Consider the following 19,139-nt stretch of genomic DNA (forward strand, 5'->3'; position numbering starts at 1 on the left):
ACATCCCTGTGCCCAGAAATTAGTGGGTTTGGATCCCCTGGCAACATACACAGTGTGGACTTGCAACTGCACACAAAGGTGAGAGACGTGGATACAGAGAAGAATGAAAGCCTTCTTTCAGTCGCTTGCTATAAAGTTATTATGTATCCCTCGGTTTCTCTATTTTCACATGCACATAATGAGGAAATAATGACCAGACTGCCAAAGATTGTTAGAAAATGTGGGTAAGGAGCAAATCTGGAGAACTGGCATTTGTGAGAAATGCTAGACCAATTGAACCTCCAAGCCAAGAGAGCCAAGAGAGCAAACAGGGCAATCGGTGAGGCAAGGCTCTGGAACCCCGGATCCCAGGTCTACCATAACTAGGGCAAGCAGCCTCATTTTCAGTGTTTATGTATTGGGCTGCAAAATAAGATTTTGTTAGGGAAAAAAGGGTTCCTTGAATGGAGAGGTGAAATTATTGAGGAGCCTGGGGCATAGTCCTTGACGTTCTCAATCCTCAGTTTCTAGATGATCTCTCAGTGCCTCATACACCATCTGTAATGGACGCCTCCTGTAGTATAGCTCCAGCTCGCATCTTTCCCCAGAACTCCAGATCTGTATGGCCAACTCCCCACTGCTCTGCTCTCCACCTGGATGTCTAGTAGGTATCTCCAATGCATCAAATAGGCCACTATTTGTGGTAATTTGTTACAGCAGCAGGATAAACTAACACACTTCACAGAAAAACCAAAAGTCCTCATCTGTTGTGGGAACCCAAAACAGAGCTCCCAATGCTCTATCCCCACCACCCCCACAGCCACCACCCACACACTCCCCCATCTCAGTAAATGAGTGAGCATTACTCAGTTGCTCATGGCAAAGCCCCAAAGCCTTCAGTTCCTTTACTTCCTTTCTTTCCTTCACATCCAACATCCAATCCACCATGAGTCTTGTTACCTTCATTTTCAAAAATATATCCTAAAACTTGAACGTTCTTTACAACCCCCACTAACACAACTCTAGTTGAAAACTGTATCATCTCTACACTGGACGGCTCTAATAGCTTTCTGTTTCCCTCTTGCCCTACTATAGCTTATTGTCTGGAGTGGCCAGGATTAACTTCTGAAAATGTAAATTAGATCCTACCATTCATTATCTGCTCAAAATCCTTCTATGGCTTCATGTGGTAAGTGGGATAATGGGCCCCGAAGATGTCCATGTCGTAATTCCTGAAACCTGTGTGTATGTTACCATACATGGCAAAAGGACTTTGTGAATGTGACTGGATGAAGGATCTTGTGATGGGGGGTTGTCTTGGATTATCCAGGTGGGCCCAGTGTAATCGCAGGGGTCCTCATAAGAGGGAGGAAGAGGAGTCAGAAAAGGAGGCACGGCGATGGAGGCAGAGGTTGGGGTGATGTGGCCAAGAGCCAGAGAATGCGGGCAACCTCTAGGGGCTGGAAAGGCAAGGAATGAGATCTCCCCTAGAGCCTCAAGGAGGAACTCTGCTGAAAGCTTGAATTTAGCCTCACGAGATCCATCCTGGATTGCTATCTTCCAGAATGGTAAAAGAATATATTTGGGTTGTTTTAGGCCAGTATTTGTGGTAATTTGTTACAATAGCAGGATGAACTAACACACTTCACATAAAAACCAAAAGTCCTCACCCTGGCTTGTAAGACCCTCCAAGGTCCAGCCTTTGCTAGCATCTCTGGCCTTATTGCTTAATGCTCTTCCTCGTTGACTCTGCTTTAGCCCCTTCTAGCTCTCTCTGGTCTGTCGTGCAGGTAAAGCTCATTTCCACTGGGGAGGTGCTCTGCACTTGGGATGCTCTCCTTCTAGGTCTTCCACTGGCTCCATTTCTCACTTTGTTTAGGTTTCTCCACAAATGCCATCTCCCAGAGGCCTTCTCTGATGATACAAATAGTGTTCCCCAAGCCCTGTCCCCTCACTGTGTACCCTGCTTTATGCTTCTTCATAGCAATAACTGCTATCTAAATTTATACTATATATTTATTTGTTTATTGTCAGTTTTACCCAGTGGGGTGTAAGTCCCATGACAGGGGTGCGTATATTTACAATACCCCATGCCTGAAAGAGTGCTTACGAAATTCATTCACTCAGCAAATATCGGTTGAGGGCCTACTTTTGCCAAGTACTAGTCTAAGTCCCATGGATGCAGCAGTGGGAAAAGAAAAACTAACAGTTTGCCCCTCATGACTCTTGCATTCTAACAGGGAAGACAAAGCAGAAGTAAATTCCTAAAGTAGATACTATATCATATGAGAAGCACTATGGGAGAAAAATACTGCATGGAAACCAGGGGTGGGGTGCTGAGACCTTACAGAGGGTGGCCAGGAAGGCACTCACCGAGAAGCTAAGTGTAAGTAAGGTCTCAAAGGAGGTGATGAAGTGAAGCATGAGGTGTCTGACGGGAAGTGTTCCCAGCAAAAGGAAGGGTAAGAATAAAGGTCCTGGAGCAGGTGCCTGCAGGCCTGAAGGCTGGCCAGAAAGCTAAAATGTACAGGCCTAAAAGATGAAGTCAGAGAGGAATCAGGAACCTTAATCATGGAGGGCCTGAGAGGCTATCTCAAGGACTCTGCATTTCACAACTGACTGAGACAAAAAGCCACTGAAGAGTTTGGAGCAGAGAAGTGACCTGATAGGGTTTATTTATTTTTTAAGTATCAAGAGAAATGGTGAGAGCAAGACCAGCTTTGAGGCTACTGTGACAGTCCAGGTCAAACAATGGTTGCATTATAATTTACACGTAAGTGCTCTAAACAATATGTAGACTCCTCCAAGAAGCTTTCCCTGACAATGCACCTCCTCCTCCCCTCCAACTGGACTAGAGACCCCTTCTCCATCCTTCCTCATCATGCTGGTGTTATTCCGCATCATACAGCTGAGAATCTGCATTGTAACGGGCACTACACTCCCCTCCCCTTGCCCCCTTCAGGCCACAAGCTATGGGCACACAGGAACCCCAGCTCAGCTACTCGGCACCTGCCATTGCCTGATCCACAGTAGGTGCTCAGTCAGGGTCCTTCTCATGCTTGAACTCAACCTCAAAGCTCAAAGAATTTTATGTAAATTCTCTCTAACTTTTAATGGCAAAAACCACAATGACTTTTCCACAAACCTAATACAAAGTCATAGGAGGTTAGCCAGCCTCTTTCAGAAGCTCTCCCAGTAAGCAGTTTACATGTCTATGCACAGAGCTACTCCCAGTCATCTGTTTGCCTAGAGGTTGTGCATTGTTATTTTATTTTATTTTATTTATTTATTTTTTGAGACGGAGTCTCGCTCTGTCACCAGGCTGGAGTGCAGTGGTGCAATCTTGGCTTACTGCAAGCTCCGCCTCTCAGGTTCACGCCATTCTCCTGCCTCAGCCTCCCGAGTAGCTGGGACTACAGGTGCCCGCCACCACGCCTGGCTAATTTTTTGTATTTTTTAGTAGAGATGGGGTTTCACTGTGTTAGCTAGGATGGTCTCGATCTCCTGACCTCGTGATCTGCCCGCCTCGGCCTTATTTTTTTTTGATACTTCACTTTTGTGGGTACACAGTAGGTGTATATATTCATGAGGTACATGCGATGTTGTGATACAGGTAAGCAATATGAAATAGCTGCATCATGGAGAATGCCAGATCCATCCCCTCCAGCATTTACCCTCTGTGTAATACATAATCCAAATCACACTCTTTACTTACAATGTACAATTAAGTTATTATTGACTATAGTCACCCTGTTGTGCTATCAAATTGTTTTGTTTTTGAGATCTATATCACACCTAATCCAAATGGGGTTTAGGCAGTTCACAGTGAAGTCTGCGGGAGAAATGAACTGCGCCCGCCTTACCTTCCGAGTGCTTCTTCTTGGTGTGGTAGGCCAGGGCGGAGGCCTGGGTGAAGGTCATGAGGCAGTGCTTGCACATGAATGGGCGGTCCCCGGTGTGAAGGCGAAGGTGGTTCTTCAGGGTGGAATTGGCTGCAAACTTCGCCCCACACTCTTCACAGGAGAAAGGCTTCTCATCGAAGTGCTCTGTCAGCTTGTGGTACTGCATGCCTAGGGAAGCCACGCATACCAGAGGCCAGAAGAGATGCTACTAATCAGTGTTAGGAATCTCGATCTCGCACAAGACGCCAAGAGCACAGGCCAGGCCTCCGGAGGAAGCACAGCACGAAGCCCAGGGCGCCAGGCCACGCTTGTGCCCACTGCACACAGCCACGCTGCTCTCTGCCCACCAACTGGCATCTCCAAAGTCACCTGGCCTCATTCCTGGATGGAATCCCTTCTCTCTCTTAAATAGGACCCTGACACCCAGAACTAGGGAAACTCAACTTGCTTTTATATTTCTTTAGGTTTATACAAATTCTAGGACAGGGGAAAACCATTCTGACTATACATCCCATGATTTCCATGACTCTTGTTTGTTACCAAGAAACAAGTGGCACATGGAAACATGAGCCAGGTATTAAGTAGCTGGTTATCACGGTAAACAGTAAGAGCTACAAGTTACTGTGTGCTCGCTCTATTACAGGCAGTGCACTGGTGTTTAGCTCTGTTACCTTAAGCCTTCATAACAATCCAACAAAGTAAGCGGCATCAGGGTGCTGCTTTAATAGATTTGGGGAAATCAAAGCTAAGGGGGCTGATTCCAAAGCCCATGCTCTTCTCAAAATATTACCCTGCATCTGTAGGAACCTGCTCTATTTTCTAAGCCCACCCACAGCCCTCACTGCACACAACAAAGGGTAAGGCCTGAAATCCAAACTATAAAACCCACAGTTATCATCCTCTGTTCCTTTGCCTTCTTGAACGTACCTGAGGCATGCGCAAATTCTCTCCCACAGAGGTCACATGTCACTGGAAGCCTCTTCTTCTTCTTCTTGGGTGCGTCGGGCTCTCCACCTGCACCATGGGCCTCCAGCTGATGTTTGTCCAGCTCTTTCTTGGAATCCTTGGTCTCCCTGCACTCCTTACACTGCACCTGTTTGCTCTTGGCCACCCGGCAGCGCTTCATGTGCACCTTCAGGCGGCAGTAGAAATGGAAGCTTTTGTCGCAGGCCTTACAGACAAAGCTCTTCTTGGCAGGGTCTGGGGAGGCAGAAGCCTCTTTCTCTTGCCGTCCTGGCAAGGAACCAGTCTCTCCTTGATCATTCTGTTCCCCAGGCTGGCTGTCTTCTTTGGCTGCCTTTTCATCTTCTTTGTTGTTGGCTTCAAGGTGAAATTTATTACTCACCTTCCACGTTTCCTTCTCTCCATCTTCCTTAGTAAGGACACCTGCACAAGAGAGACAGCTCGTGGCTCTGCAAACCCTGTTTCTATTTTGCTTTATAACATTTCTAACACAAAGGAGACTAGAGACTACTTGAGATCCTCAAAACCCTCTGAAGTAATATCATTGTCCTCTTTACTTTCCAATAAACACAAAGAACATTTTCCCTCTATGCCTCACGACTTTTTTAGGTATTGAGAGCGTATAAAATGAATACGTAACTTAAGGTTGTGATAAACTCTGATACGAACTGCTGCCTCTTTCTTCAGGAAACAACCAGGGGTGCTGATAGGAACCCCCTTCCCACCTGGCCTGTTCCTTACCAATGTATGCTAACTCCTGCATGACAGGCTGCAGGCCTGGAAAAGATTTGTGGACACTGCACAGGAGGTGGCATATTTCAATGGCCGAGACTGATTTTTCCACGGCTCTGCTCAGCACTGCTCTCAGGGAAGCTTCAGGGCTGGCTGTCTCAGAGGAAATGCTCAGAATCTAAATGAATACCAGGAGACAAAGGTGTGGGGTTAATCTCAGCAGATTTTCTCCATGGTTTTCAACTTAAAAAAAAAAAAAGCTAATCCCAGGAAGGCACTGCTCTATTTATAAGCAGTTTATACATCGCCTTGTGATAAATGTAGTGGACAGCTCTGTTTGCCAAAGAACAGGAAAACTAACAAAACAAAACTAAAAAAGAAGCATGTATCCAGATAAATGTGCAAATACAAAGAAGATATATGCAGGGAAGCATAAACATTTTCTTTAAGAAATCGCTTATCGGAAACTAGGAGTCTCCCAGAGACCTTTTCTGGATTTTAATACTAAAAGCTTGAAAAGCTATAGGATTTGGTCATCGGTGTGTCTGTCTTGAAAATCAGAGTAAGTTTTCATAATATATAATTGTCTCAGTGTCTGGAAGTAATTCTGCATGATCAGTGGCTTCATATTTTTAGATACTTAGATATACCCGTTTAAACGTCATTTTCTTTCACAAAGAAACTCAGCGTTTTAAAGAAGGTTCAAATAGAAGCTTTAAAGAGTCCAAGAATATTATTTCAAAGCCGTCGTCCTCTTTCAGAATGTTAGAGCTATCAGCAGAAAGAGTCGGTACACTGAGAAAATAAAGCTAAACCATCCACAGATGGCCAAATGGAATTTTCATTTTGGAAGATATTTTATTTCTGCTCTTTTCAAGTCTATCTAAATAAACCTGATGTCCCTGGAGGCAGGCAGGAGACTAATTAGTGAGGCTAAAACTGATCAACTGCAGAAACCCCATTTCTGAAGTTGTGGCATGCTGGAGAGGGTCTAACAGATGAATCTCTCCTCTGAAGCCCCACAGAAATGTGTGCCATCTTCTTCCCATCTGAGTCAGACCAACATGTGGCTGTCACCTGCATAGAGATAGTCAGAAACCCGCCCTTCTGCATACCTTCCACACCTACCGGAATCAAAAGGGCACTACATTTGAATCTGTAGTTTAACTTCATGTTCCTTTCTTGTTCTTCTCCACTCAAGAGGCACATGATCCTGGGCTGGACACCCATGAGTTCCCCCCGTCCCCACCTGGTATTCCTGGGATGCCGGCCACATTGTGTGAAGCCTTACAGAAAATGAGCTGACATTATTTGCTACCCCATACGGGCAAAAGCTTTGTTCTATCTATGTTTATTTTGGCTCTTTATAGAAGCCAGAATAGAACATGTAATAAGACCAGTTTTACTTTCCTTCATCTGAGAGAAGCTGCTTCTTAGAACAGGTAAGAGAACAGTATCAGGGCTCCAGGGGATACCAGGTTTAGAAAAATGGAATAAATTGGTTTGAGTCATAGGAACCCGGGTTCAAAGCCTGACATCATCTCCTCCCTGCCAGAGCATTTTAGACAGGTAACTTAACCCCTTAGGGCCTGAGAACCCTTGTCTATAAAATGTGGTAACATCACCTGCCATGTAGAGCTGGAAGGATTAAAAGAGCAAACGTGTTAGGAAGCATTAGCCTAGCATGGGGTACAGATATTGGTTCCACCCAGGCATGGTGGCTCACGCCTGTAATCCCAGCACTTTGGGGAAGCTGAGGTGGGTGAATTACTTGAGGCCAGGAGTTCAAGACCAGCCTGGCCAACATGGTGAAACCCCGTCTCCACTAAAAATACAAAAAATTAGCAGGACATGGTGGTGCACACCTGTAATCTCAGATACTTGGGAGGCTGAGGCAGGAGAATCGCTTGAACCCAGAAGTCAGAGGTTGCCATGAGCCAAGATCGTGCCACTGCACTGCAGCCTGGGCGACAGAGCGAGACTCTGTCTCAAAAGCAAAAAAGAAAAAAAAAAAAGAAGGAAAACAACCCAACCAGATATTGGTTCCTCCCTTAGGAATGAAGACAGTCTCAGGCAACAATTGTAAAACTCTCCAGCATTTTGCTTTTTATTCCCACCACACCTCTTTCACAGTCTCTGCCAGGTGCTCCTCCTCCGAGGTAAAGAACTTGCACTCAATCCTCTGTTGGATGGCCTCCAAGATCAAGTGGTTATGCTTCAGGATTGTTTCTAAAGTGGCACGTTCTGGGGTGGTCACTGAAAAAAAGAGGGATCAAAAACTCATTAGTCAAACAGTGAGCACCGTTTTTTCCTTGACCCTTCCTCCACTCAACTCTTCATAATGAAAACACATTTCCCCTATCTCCTGTCTGAGGCTGGCAGCGGGGAAAATGGCAAACAGCACTGTAATCAGAGTATAATAATGAATGTAAGTTTAAGATAATTACTGCATCTATTTTTTAAAAGGTTTACAAACTCTTGTGTCCTTGAACGAAAATACCAGTCCTTACTTCTAATATTAGGGATGTGGGTGACTACCGTAAGAGAACTCTTCCTATTTTCTAGGAAGCCTGACAGCCATCTCTAGCGGGGGCAAAACCCCTCCAGAGGTCAGGTAACTTACCTGCCCGGAAGAAAGCGTTGGCACCAGACTCCCTTCGTATTTCCTCCATGAGCAGGTCCAATGGGCAGGTCTTTGTCTCCTGAACCACCAGCAGCAGTTGCCAAACGGCTGTGGCAGAGAGAGTCTGCTTTTCTAGAACTGCTGATACCAGGGAATTGAAACCACCTGAACCAGAGTCACGTTTCACAAGTTTCTCCATGACCTTCAAGATGTAACACAAATGCTCATTTAAGAGACTCTCCAGCCACTGGCCCAGCTGCAGAGCTGCAAGTCTAGGTATTGGGTTACAGTGAACATGTTTGGGGAAGGAGTTTTTCAATATCCTCAAATCTCTCAATCTGAGAGATTTCTTATACATGTCAAGGTTCTTCATTTGTCCTTTTGAATGCCTTTCCTTATTACCACAGAAATTAGAACTATTCTGTTACTCCACCTTAGAAACTGAGTTACCTTCTATTTCTCCTCCACTTAGCAATTCTCAACATGGCTACATATGTAATATTTACAGAAAATATAAATGTATATGTGGGTGTTCATATTTTTTCCTTCTTTCTCATTTTACCCTCCCCTCCCTCTGTTTCTCTCCCTCTCTTACCTCTCTTTCTCGAGGGGCTAAACTTGTCATGTGTGAGATCATCTTTAATAAAATCTGGTTGTCTGTGAAAATCTCAGAGAGGTTTTCGTGATAGCGTCTCAATAGCTCAGTCCCATAATCATCAGGGCTTGGTTGGACTGTAAGGATATTAGCAAAACAATAATGTTTGATGCAACAAAACCTTCTACAGAAGACTCCAGGATACTACCAATGAGAGAGGAAGATAGCAATCAGCACGACAGCTCAGTGTCCTCTGCAGAGCCCTGGCTTGGGGCCTCATATGTTCAGAGCTCCTCCGCCTACCCTTAATCGCTTGGTGCTTCAGGGTCATAAAGCCATTAACACTTTGAAAGTCAGTGCCTGGTGGTAGGAGCTAGCAATTGTTCACCAGGGGGTTAATTAGAAGGCTGTACTTGTAAGAGACTCAGATGCGCAGATTCAAGGGGGGGTGCTTGTCAAGCCTGAGGTAGAGGATCCGTGTGGCGATCCTAAAGACAAGCACGAATCAAGGCTGTGTGTGTGAAGCTGACCCGTGGTTTTTCTACTAGGTGCCCTTTGGGCCAATTTGTTAGGTTCTCTAAGAGGTCATATTTACTTCAAAGTTAAGAAAAATTGAAACTATCAGGCATTTCTCTTAGCTTTGCAGATATTTAAAAATGTACTCTCTTCTTTAGCTCAGTAACTCCACTTCCGGAACCTTAAGAAATTATCTGAAGGTCTTTGTCTATGTACAAAGGCAACTGTCAAAGCATAATCTGTGCTGATGATGACAGTGAAGATAACAACTAATATTTACTGAGTGCCCATGTGCCGGCCACTGTGCTAAATGTTTAACATGTATTATACTAGCCACACAAAAACGAATGTGATAGGTACCACTCTTACCCCATTTCACACAGCAAATGAGATTCAGAAAGGTTAAGTCACTTGCTCAGGGTAGTACAGCCACAGAATGGTGAGGTGAGGCTGCAGTCCCAGGTAGTCTTGACACTAATGCCTACAGTCCTAACCATTACGCTACATGTGCTCTGAAACAAGGGCATGAATAATACACCGTACACGTCCTTATGATGGAAAACCACACAGCCTTCAACAACTAGGACTGTGGGGAGTTTTTCTGAACTGTGAAAAAGAATACTGCTGTAATGTTACATGGGGAACCATAAAATTATACAATACGATAGTATCTTAATATTATAAAAATGATAGATAAAATATGTCAAGGTGTTAATATAGGCATACTTGAGTGGTAGGATTTTCAATGGTTTTCTACCTTATATTTGGAATTGTGCAAGTTTGCATAAGTACACACTACTTTTATAGGCTAGGGACAAATATCCTTTTTCTGAAAACCATCTGAGTCCTAAATGCTCTGGGACAGGGAAGAGTTGGCTTAAATTGGATTGTCTTTCTAAGGCATAGGATATGGACTCATTTCCCCAAGCTGAACAGACACCAGAGTAGTGAGTTCTGGGGACTGCTGGAAGCAGACAGCACTCTAGCAGAAAAGGGGCAATCAAGATTTGAGGCTTTGCTGCTCCTATTTGTGAATATGGTTGACAGCGTGCTGAGCCTTATGAGCACATTTGCTCCTGTGGCTTTCCCAGGTGATCCTGGACAGCCCTGGGAAAGCCACATGTTAATAAATCCTGAGCCACAGGAACACCATGAGGGAGCTTAACCCAGAAGAGTCCCTCTCAGATTTCAGATCTTAACTCCGGAGAGATCGAGAATTATTGATTTATGACAGCTAGTTTCTATACTGCAATGACATTTCTTAACATTATCTTATCTCCCCAGCATGGAGCCAAAAGGGTGTTTCAAGCTATAATTTTCTGGAAGAGTGGTTCCAGTCCAGAGAGTCAACAATTAACTAATACCTGTGGCACTTGGCAAAGTGGCTAATTTCTGCAACTTCTCTAGCAGAAGGCCCAGGTTTGGGAAAGTCATCTTCACAGCCTGGAGGAGTTTTACCAAACTCTCAGCAGTCAGGGTCTTCTCTTCAGTCATTCTGTGCAACAAATTTTCTATTGTCTCCTTGGGTGTTCTGCCCTCACAGCAATTCAGAATCACCTGCAGTGCCAAGCAATCAACCAGACACCAGTTACTGGCAATTCAACATTTATCTGACACACCACTGGAAAACCTAGCAAGATAGCATCACAAGATGCCCGATCTCCAAGTCCTCCTCTGTTGGTCTCCAGCATTATTTTTTTCTATAGTTTCTTCCTTATTTCGTTTCAATAAAAATCTAAAATATTTTCCAAACAAATAACTGTGAAAATCTTTCTTTGTCAGTTGCAGGCCTGTGTATATGCTCTGCCTCCAACAGCTTGCATTTTGTGGAAACATTCCTAAACTAGGCCTATATGATATAGTAAGTAACCTGGTTCTTTACATGTGGCTTGTTTGAACACTAAGATTGAGAAACACAGATTGACAATTAACATGGTTTAATGTTTTTTGGTCTTTTTTCAGCAAAGTTCATAATATTAGCATAGGTTATAATTTCATAGGTTGTAATTCCATTGTTTTACTTTACTTGCATAGTAATCTGAATACTCAGATAATGTGTACATTAGTCTGTGGACTCCAAAATATTAGATTTAAAGTGCCTTTCTAGATTATTTTTCTTGTGGATTCCTCATTATCCATTCCTCTCATTCTCAACAGCCACATACAGCAATTCCACTCCTTTGTCCTTCCTTGGTGTGCTAGAGGATTTTGAGTCAAAAGGGCACAGAACTCTAGCAAAACGATGAAAATAAAACACGTGACAGATATTTTACAGATATTTTTATATTACAATAGAACTATTCTTAATGGACTATGGCATAATATGCATAGCTTAGCTCTTATGGAACTGATAAAGCAGGGGATTATTTCAATACATGTAATCTACAGATTCACAGAAACTGAATTTTGAGCTTTCCTTTGGGAAAATGCCAGCTCCTAGTCATGGTAGTATGCCAGAGGCTGCCATTATCAAATTAACTTCCATTTTAAAATAATGAATTTAGCTTTAAAACCAAATTGGTTTTATATATATGAAAGGAATATATACATAATAAATCAAGCTGTCATATTCTTTGTCAGTGCAGAATATAGTCATTCTCTTTCAGGTCTAATATATATATTTCTACTAAATAAATCATAATTTAAAAATTAAGAGCTTGTATCTAAACACCATACTGATTTCAGAACTAAATCTTCGTTCCTAAGCAATAATCTGATACATAAAGAGGCAGCCAGACACCGGTAAGAGTAAGCACAGGCTTTAAATCCAGACAGACCTAGTTCAAATTGCAATTCTAATATTTATTGCCTGTGTGACTTTGGGCAAGTTATTTAATTCTTCAAGCCTTATTTTCCTCACTTGAAAAAGAAGATAATACCAACTCTTGCACAGTTGTTACTGTAAAATGAAGGTGCTGTTTGTATGGCCTTGCCTAACTCCTAGGACATATGTGATCTTTAAGAAATGACTATGTTATTGATATGATTAGGGAGAAGTACTCACAGGGGTTAAGAGAATGTGCTTTGGTTAGAAGTCTAAGTTCTTATTACCAGCCCCAGACAGCTGTGTCTTTGGGTGAGCTGCTTCACCTCCCTGTGTTCTGTTTCTTCATCTTTAAAATAAGGGTAATATCCATGATGTCATAAAGTTGCTATGAGGGCAAAACTCAGTAATGTTTTAAAAAGTCCTCAGCACATTGCCTGGCACACAATAAGCAATAAATAAATGACAGCTATAGTAATTACGTTTTTTTTCTGTTTCCAGTCCTTATGTAAATATGTTCCTGGTTACTGCTTCTTACAAAACCCAACATATTTATAAAGGCCATGGCATCCATTATTAGCATGGTTTCTAACCAGAAAAAAAGTTGGAAAAGGCCTGGGTACACATTCCACACAATGTCAAAATACTGTGGCTATTCAATCAACATTCACCTCTCCACTCCCACTTTATTAGTATGCTTCAACTTTCATGAGAAGGAATCACTTAATGAAGGTCTGGTGGAACCCCAATCTTAAGAAGTGTTTTTGTGATTTATAACTAATTTAAGCACTTCTGCTTCAGCTTTCTCTTTCAAGTAAACTGAAAGTGACAGAAGAAAATGACAGTGTGGTCTATCTTGCTGCAGAGAATGAGGCTGAGTTTGGACTCTATCTATAAATGCTGTTTTACCAAGATAATGAAACAGTTCAAAGGACACATTCAATCTAGCTAATAAGAAAAAGGTTTGAATGAGTAATCCAACGAAATCACTAAAGAGGGAATCAGGAACTTCTAGAGCTATAAGCAACTTACTTAAATTGAGTGTCTGAAATTACACTTAATTGGAAGACTAACGAGAAAAGACAGAAGTTTAATCTTTGTTTATTTTATTTCTCTAAGAAGTTCAAAGGACTCAAAATTTTAAAAACAAATCACAAAATGTAATTCTGAGATTAAAGGTTGTTCCCCTTGTGTGTGTGTGTGTGTGGACGTGCACACATGTGCAACATAAGATCACTGAGAAAAATAAAATTGAGGATCTAGTCGTCACTGTAAATTCAGGGCTTAGCCATTATACCAGTGGCTTCTAAACGTTTTCTCTCCTGAACACTTAAGTCACTTCCCACAGTTTTAGGAATTGATGCCACAAAAGTACTCTATCCCTATTCCTTCTTCCCAGATATAAAAGTATTTTTAGCACAAAGTTGAAATCAATAACACCAACAAACATAGTTATCTAGTTGCCTTGAGAAGTCATGCCAGCAGTTTTATGAGGATTTTAGTAGCTAGCTGGTGGGAGAGTAAATTGGTACAACCTTCCTGAAGGGCAATTTGGCAATATGTATCAAACACTTGAAAATTTTTATACTCTCGATTCCAAACTTCCACTTCTTAGAAAATATAGTAAGGGAATAATTTCAGAGGTATGGAAAGATTTATGTCCAAGAATGTTTTTCACAACATCACTTATAATAGCCAAAAAAAAAAAAAAAGACACTAATGCCCAATGATAAAGAATTAATGAATTATGGAATGTCCATTAGACAGGATACAAAATCCATATTATACGTATAGACATGTATTAAGATATTGAGTAAAAAGTCAAGTTAGAAAACCATATGTTCTGTATAACGCCACCCTGGGATGACTCAAATAAGAAAGAGGGGAACACGGCCGGATGCGGTGGCTCACGGCTATAATCCCAGCACTTTGGGAGGCCAGGCGAGCGGATCACGAGGTCAAGAGATCGAGACCATCCTAGCTAACATGGTGAAACCCCGTCTCTACTAAAAATACAAAAAAATAGCTGGGCGTTGTGGCAGGCGCCTGTAGTCCTAGCTACTCGGGAGGCTGAGGCAGGAGAATGGTGTGAACCCGGGAGGTGGAGCTTGCAGTGAGCCAAGATCGTGCCACTGCACTCCAGCCTGGAAGACAGAGCGAGACTCCGCCTCAGGAAAAAAAAAAAAAAGAGGGGAACACATGCTTCAGCATGTTAGCAGTGTCATCTCTGAGTGGTGAAATGTAAATTTTTTTCTTTTTGATTGCTTTCCCCATTTTCTACATATTCTGAATGTACAGTACATTTCTATAAAGAGGAAAGGTGTCATAATAATTACAAAATTTCCTTAACATTTTAACTCTTGATACAGTTGTTTACAGTAAAAAGTGATAGAGTCAGAGCAAGAATAGCATATATCCATCTGTCCATCTGTCCGTCCATCCATCCATCTGTCCATCTGTCCACCTGTCCATCCATCCATCCACCCACACATCCATCCACCCACCCATCCATCCATCCATCCATCCATCCATCCATCCATCCAACCACCCACCCACCCACCAACCTATCCATTTTCCTTATGGCTCCATGTGCAAGGCCTTAAGCAAGCTACTGCGAGGAAAGCGACAGGATACAAAACAAGCACCTCAACTTCAAGGTGCTCACTATGCAGTACGTATTAAAATACTGCAAAGTATAAAATGCTATGTGCCACAAAAAGAATTTTTTTTAAGTGCTATATGAATTCAGGAGGAGGGAGGAGACACTTGACACAGTTACCCTTTTTTCAGTGCCAGTCAGGAATTCCTCCTTGGCTGTTTCCAGGAACTCCGTAATAGGTCTCAGCTGTGTTACACACTGTATCAGGTCCTCTTTGTGTTCTAGTAACAGAACAGACAAGGTCTTTCCCTCCTCTGTGCTCCCTGGGGGAGAAAGAGTTAGAGACACACAAGAGAAGCTAGTCAATCTGAAGAAAATGACAGCATGGTTTGTCAAGAGAGATCTAACAGAATAGTAAAGTGATTTTCAGCTTATTCTGAGCACCTGAATGCAGAATCTCTTTTACAGAGGAAAATACTTTATTATTCTGTTTAAACTCTATGAAAGGAAAAATGTTTCATTTATCTGTTGAAACACAAAGCTGCAGAGCCAGTCAGAGGTTAACTTCTGGTTGGCAAGGCCACTGTTTTGTACCTAACCCAAATGAGAGAAGCTTCAGCCTTAAAGTGCTGTCAGCAAACCAGTCCACCCTGGGTACTCAAGTCATTGATTTGGATGTGTGGCTTTTTGAAGGGCAGGAGAACATTGATGATATTCTCCAACTTCAAGGTGTCAGACTAGTTAACTGTGGGATAGAAATGGAGACTCAAATTTAGTTGGTGTATATTTAACATGCAGCTTCTGGAATTTACATGTGAAACTTATGTGAAAACCACTTAATAACTAAGCTACCAAAGAAACGTATCACTGGAACAAACTTTATAGCATCATCCCAAAATAAAACCCTGCCATTCCAATCCATAGGATCTTCTCCTACCTTTTGGCTGCACTGTGTCTACATCTTCTGGCTTCCTGTCTAACAGTGCTGTTTTTACTGCAGGATTAGAATCTTGGTACAGCCTCAACAGGGACACAACGGTCTGAACATCCAGGCTCCCCTCTCTTACTTTACCCAGGATTCTCTGGAATGCTGAATGTCCTCCTTCACCCTCGAGACATTTCACTACAGTCTATGGAACAAAAGTACCAGAAAGATAGATTAGCGAACCACAAGAACCATCCACTCCCTGCATTTGGCAAACAAGGCCCTCAACAGTTTGATTCCTGCCAGCCTCTCCTGTAGCTCCTCATCCACCACACTTTCTTCCCCAGTGGCAGTTCCAACAAGCCCCGCGGTCCCATGTTCCCACCCCTGTCTTCTGGAGGACTCCAATTCCACGACTCCATGCTCGAACCTTGCTCAGGGGTTACCTCTGCTGGGAGGCCCTTCCTGGCCACAGGCCCTACCTCCTCCTTCACTGTTTTTAATTTGACATTTGTCATACTATAATTATTACATTTTTTCTCCTACTAGACTTCTTGAAGACACGAATTATGCTGTTCTGTATCCTCTGTATCTTCAGCAAATAGCATAGCCTGGCACACAGTAGGGGCTCAGTGAATTTTTCATAAACTTAATGCACTTCTTACCTAATTATACCTTTCTGAATCTGGCATTTTAAGTATTTCATGGGCAAGGATGTCTGAATTTAAATCTAATGAACTGTCATTTTATTATTTGAGAATGCAATTAACATCTCACAATTTAGGAAAAAAGAATACCTTAAATCATTTACATTATAAATGACAGGCTATTTAAAAAGACATGAGCCTTATTAATTTTAGATATAGTCGGTAACAATTAAGGCTAACAATGTGTTGGCTTGTAGTTGCCAGCTGTAAGAACATATGACTCACATGTTAATTATGCCATGTGAATGACTGCTTTCAGCCTGAAGGGGCTTCACAGCTTCTTCCCCTAACCAACGTTTATATAACGGGCCTTGCCTCTGGCTTTGTGCCACTTGACCTTTCAGTGGCATCTGGCAGTGCCTCTGTATCACAATTCTCTTCTGATTTCAGCAGCACTGAAGTATGTGGGATAAGAACTTGCCTTCCTGACCACTCCTTTTCAGCCTTTCCCACTGGTTCTTCTTCCAAATCCATAACCATTAACAGCACCTAAGACTGGTCTCAATCTTTTATGTTTTTTCTCCTTTTATACGCTCTCTTTTGAAAAGCTCTCACATGTATCGCTTTAACTATCACCTTTACGCAAACCACTCTGAAAAGCAGCTCTAACCCTGCACTGTTTCAATCCAGAGAATCCAGAGCTGCCACACAGTTTCTGCTGGACACACCTTATCCTCCCTCCAGAGGCCTCAGGGGCGCATATAAAATCAAAGTCATCATCTTGACTCTTCTAGACCCTTCTAAGACATCAACAACCCCAGTGGCAAAATAAACAAAATTAGCATTCCTTTCTTTGGTCTGACAGAACATCTCTCATGCAAATGCGAGGAAGGTCAATTGGAAGGTAGGATTCATATTTCTATTTTAGCAATAATTAATTTACTTGAAAAAATCTGGTAATCAAAACTGAATTTCGTGTGTACAGTCATATGTAGAGTCTTTATATTTCTACTTGACAAAACTACCATCTACCTTTCATTTTTTTAGTGTCAAGATTATAAAATAGAAAAATTTTCTCACCAGAGTCTTTAGAGAGCAAAAGGTTAGTTTTCTACACACACACAGTCTCCCCACCACACTGAAGGAGCTCATGAATACTGTATCAACACAGCAAAATTTAGCTAGACAGCTGTTATTACCAATTCTGGTAGTAAGTATATGTTTAAGATTTTTATTTAGAGAGATTTTATCTTTCTCCTCTCCTCCCAAGTAGAAATTATAAATGAGTTAGACCTTGTGTTTCTTGGCTTTGCTTTAGCTTGCTTCCTAATCACAGGATGTCTGTATAAAAAAGCTACATTAAACTTTAAAAGTTTCCTGTGTTTTTCAGTCATCTCCAAAAGTACACATAGAGAAAACACAGTTTAATAATCCACATCAACATATCATTAGCATAAGAAACTTCTGAGAACCTAAGGTAACTCATCTTGTATTTAAAAAATAATAAACAAGAAATGAAGATGTCAGTTGAATGCTTAATCCCCTTTGGCTAAATTAAATCAACTTTTCATGCTTTTGTTAGTTGGCTTGAAATCTCTTTAAAACGCCTTTTCACTGACAGCAGTAGGGACCCCAAGGCAGGCAGCAACTAAAATGGATCCTAATGATACCTGACTCTGGATATTCATGCTGTTGGATTGAACCTCATGACTTGCTTCTAAGAAGGAGAATATGGTAAAAGTTACAGGATGCTACTTTTGAGGTCAGGCTACTTTGACTTCCATCTTGCCTGTGTTTTCTTTCTCTGCCCTTGCTCTGTGAGATGCAAGCTGCCACGTTGTGAGCTGCCCTATGGAGACACCCAGGTGGCAAAGAACTGATGTCTCCAGCCAACAGTCAGGGAGTAAGCTTGGAAGTGGATCTTCTGAAGCCTGCCAACAGCCATGAGAGTGGGCTTAGAAAAAGGTACTCCCTGGGCTGAGCCTTGAGATGCAGCCCTGGCTGACACCTTGACTGCAGCCTGTGAGCGGCTGAGCCAGAGGATTCAGATGAGCTGTACCTGGATTCCTGACCCATGGGAGCTGTAGTAATAAATGTTTGTTGTTTGAAGCTGCTAGATTTTAGAGCAATTTGTGATACAGCACTGGATAACTAATACAGAGCCGCTTGCTGCTAATAACCTCAGTAAACATGTTTCTTCCTTTTTATTTTCCCTTTCCTTCCTACCTGCCTTTTGTGCATCTCAATTAATACAGCATACAGCTATCTCATTCTAGCCTAGGCCAGGCTTTTTTTTTTTTCACCTGAAACTCTCTGAATATCCCAAATCCACATCTCTCGGTATCCAATTTGTCTGGCATTATCATTTGAGCCAGTGGGGAAGAGAAGCTTTCATCAATGGTGGCATCTGATACGCTTCTCATTATCCTCTCTGCTGTCTCCCTCTTTGCAGAACTACTCAGCAGTGAAATTAAAACATTTGTTCACTTCATTGCTCAACAGTGATGCTAGGGCGGCCATCTGGGAAGAGAAGCAGGGGTGGGCTGATGAAAGGGCCAGGAGAGGGCAGTTAGCTGCATGGACAGCCCTGCTCTCTCTGCTCTTTCTTTCAGAACCTACTGGGGACCTACACTCATGCCAGCACTACAGCAGTTACTCCATCAGCCCCCTAAAGCTGCCTAGGGCTCCACAGTGGAATAAGCAAGCAAGCCCTTTTCTGCAACAGTTTTTCTGCCTAAACAGAAGGGGATTAGGATATTAGGATAGGCAGGGGTTCATCAATTACTATCATGTAACAGAACTCCAAAAGCTGACCAAAACAGAGTTCTGTTGAAAGGGCTAAGTTCTTTAACCATACATTTGGAACTAACTCTTAATTCTCAGGAGTAAAGATA

At 42.4% G+C, this 19,139-nt stretch overlaps 1 protein-coding gene across 2 annotated transcripts in view; it reads right to left on the minus strand.

The window, feature by feature from the left end:
* Positions 1-19,139, minus strand: part of ZBTB40 (zinc finger and BTB domain containing 40) — a 79,438-nt gene that overhangs the window by 13,296 nt on the left and 47,003 nt on the right. For both annotated transcript variants that reach the window (XM_033227911.1, XM_033227909.1), the window contains 9 exons: positions 15,611-15,803; positions 14,854-14,996; positions 10,675-10,867; positions 8,795-8,931; positions 8,200-8,401; positions 7,699-7,832; positions 5,586-5,754; positions 4,809-5,267; positions 3,843-4,049 (listed from right to left, as the gene is read on the minus strand). In XM_033227911.1, coding sequence (XP_033083802.1) covers positions 3,843-4,049; positions 4,809-5,267; positions 5,586-5,754; positions 7,699-7,832; positions 8,200-8,401; positions 8,795-8,931; positions 10,675-10,867; positions 14,854-14,996; positions 15,611-15,803 — 1,837 coding nt within the window. The remainder of the gene's footprint in view (positions 1-3,842; positions 4,050-4,808; positions 5,268-5,585; positions 5,755-7,698; positions 7,833-8,199; positions 8,402-8,794; positions 8,932-10,674; positions 10,868-14,853; positions 14,997-15,610; positions 15,804-19,139) is intronic.

Source organism: Trachypithecus francoisi, unplaced genomic scaffold, assembly GCF_009764315.1.
Source record: "Trachypithecus francoisi isolate TF-2019V2 unplaced genomic scaffold, Tfra_2.0 Lachesis_group12, whole genome shotgun sequence".
Lineage (NCBI taxonomy): Eukaryota > Metazoa > Chordata > Mammalia > Primates > Cercopithecidae > Trachypithecus > Trachypithecus francoisi.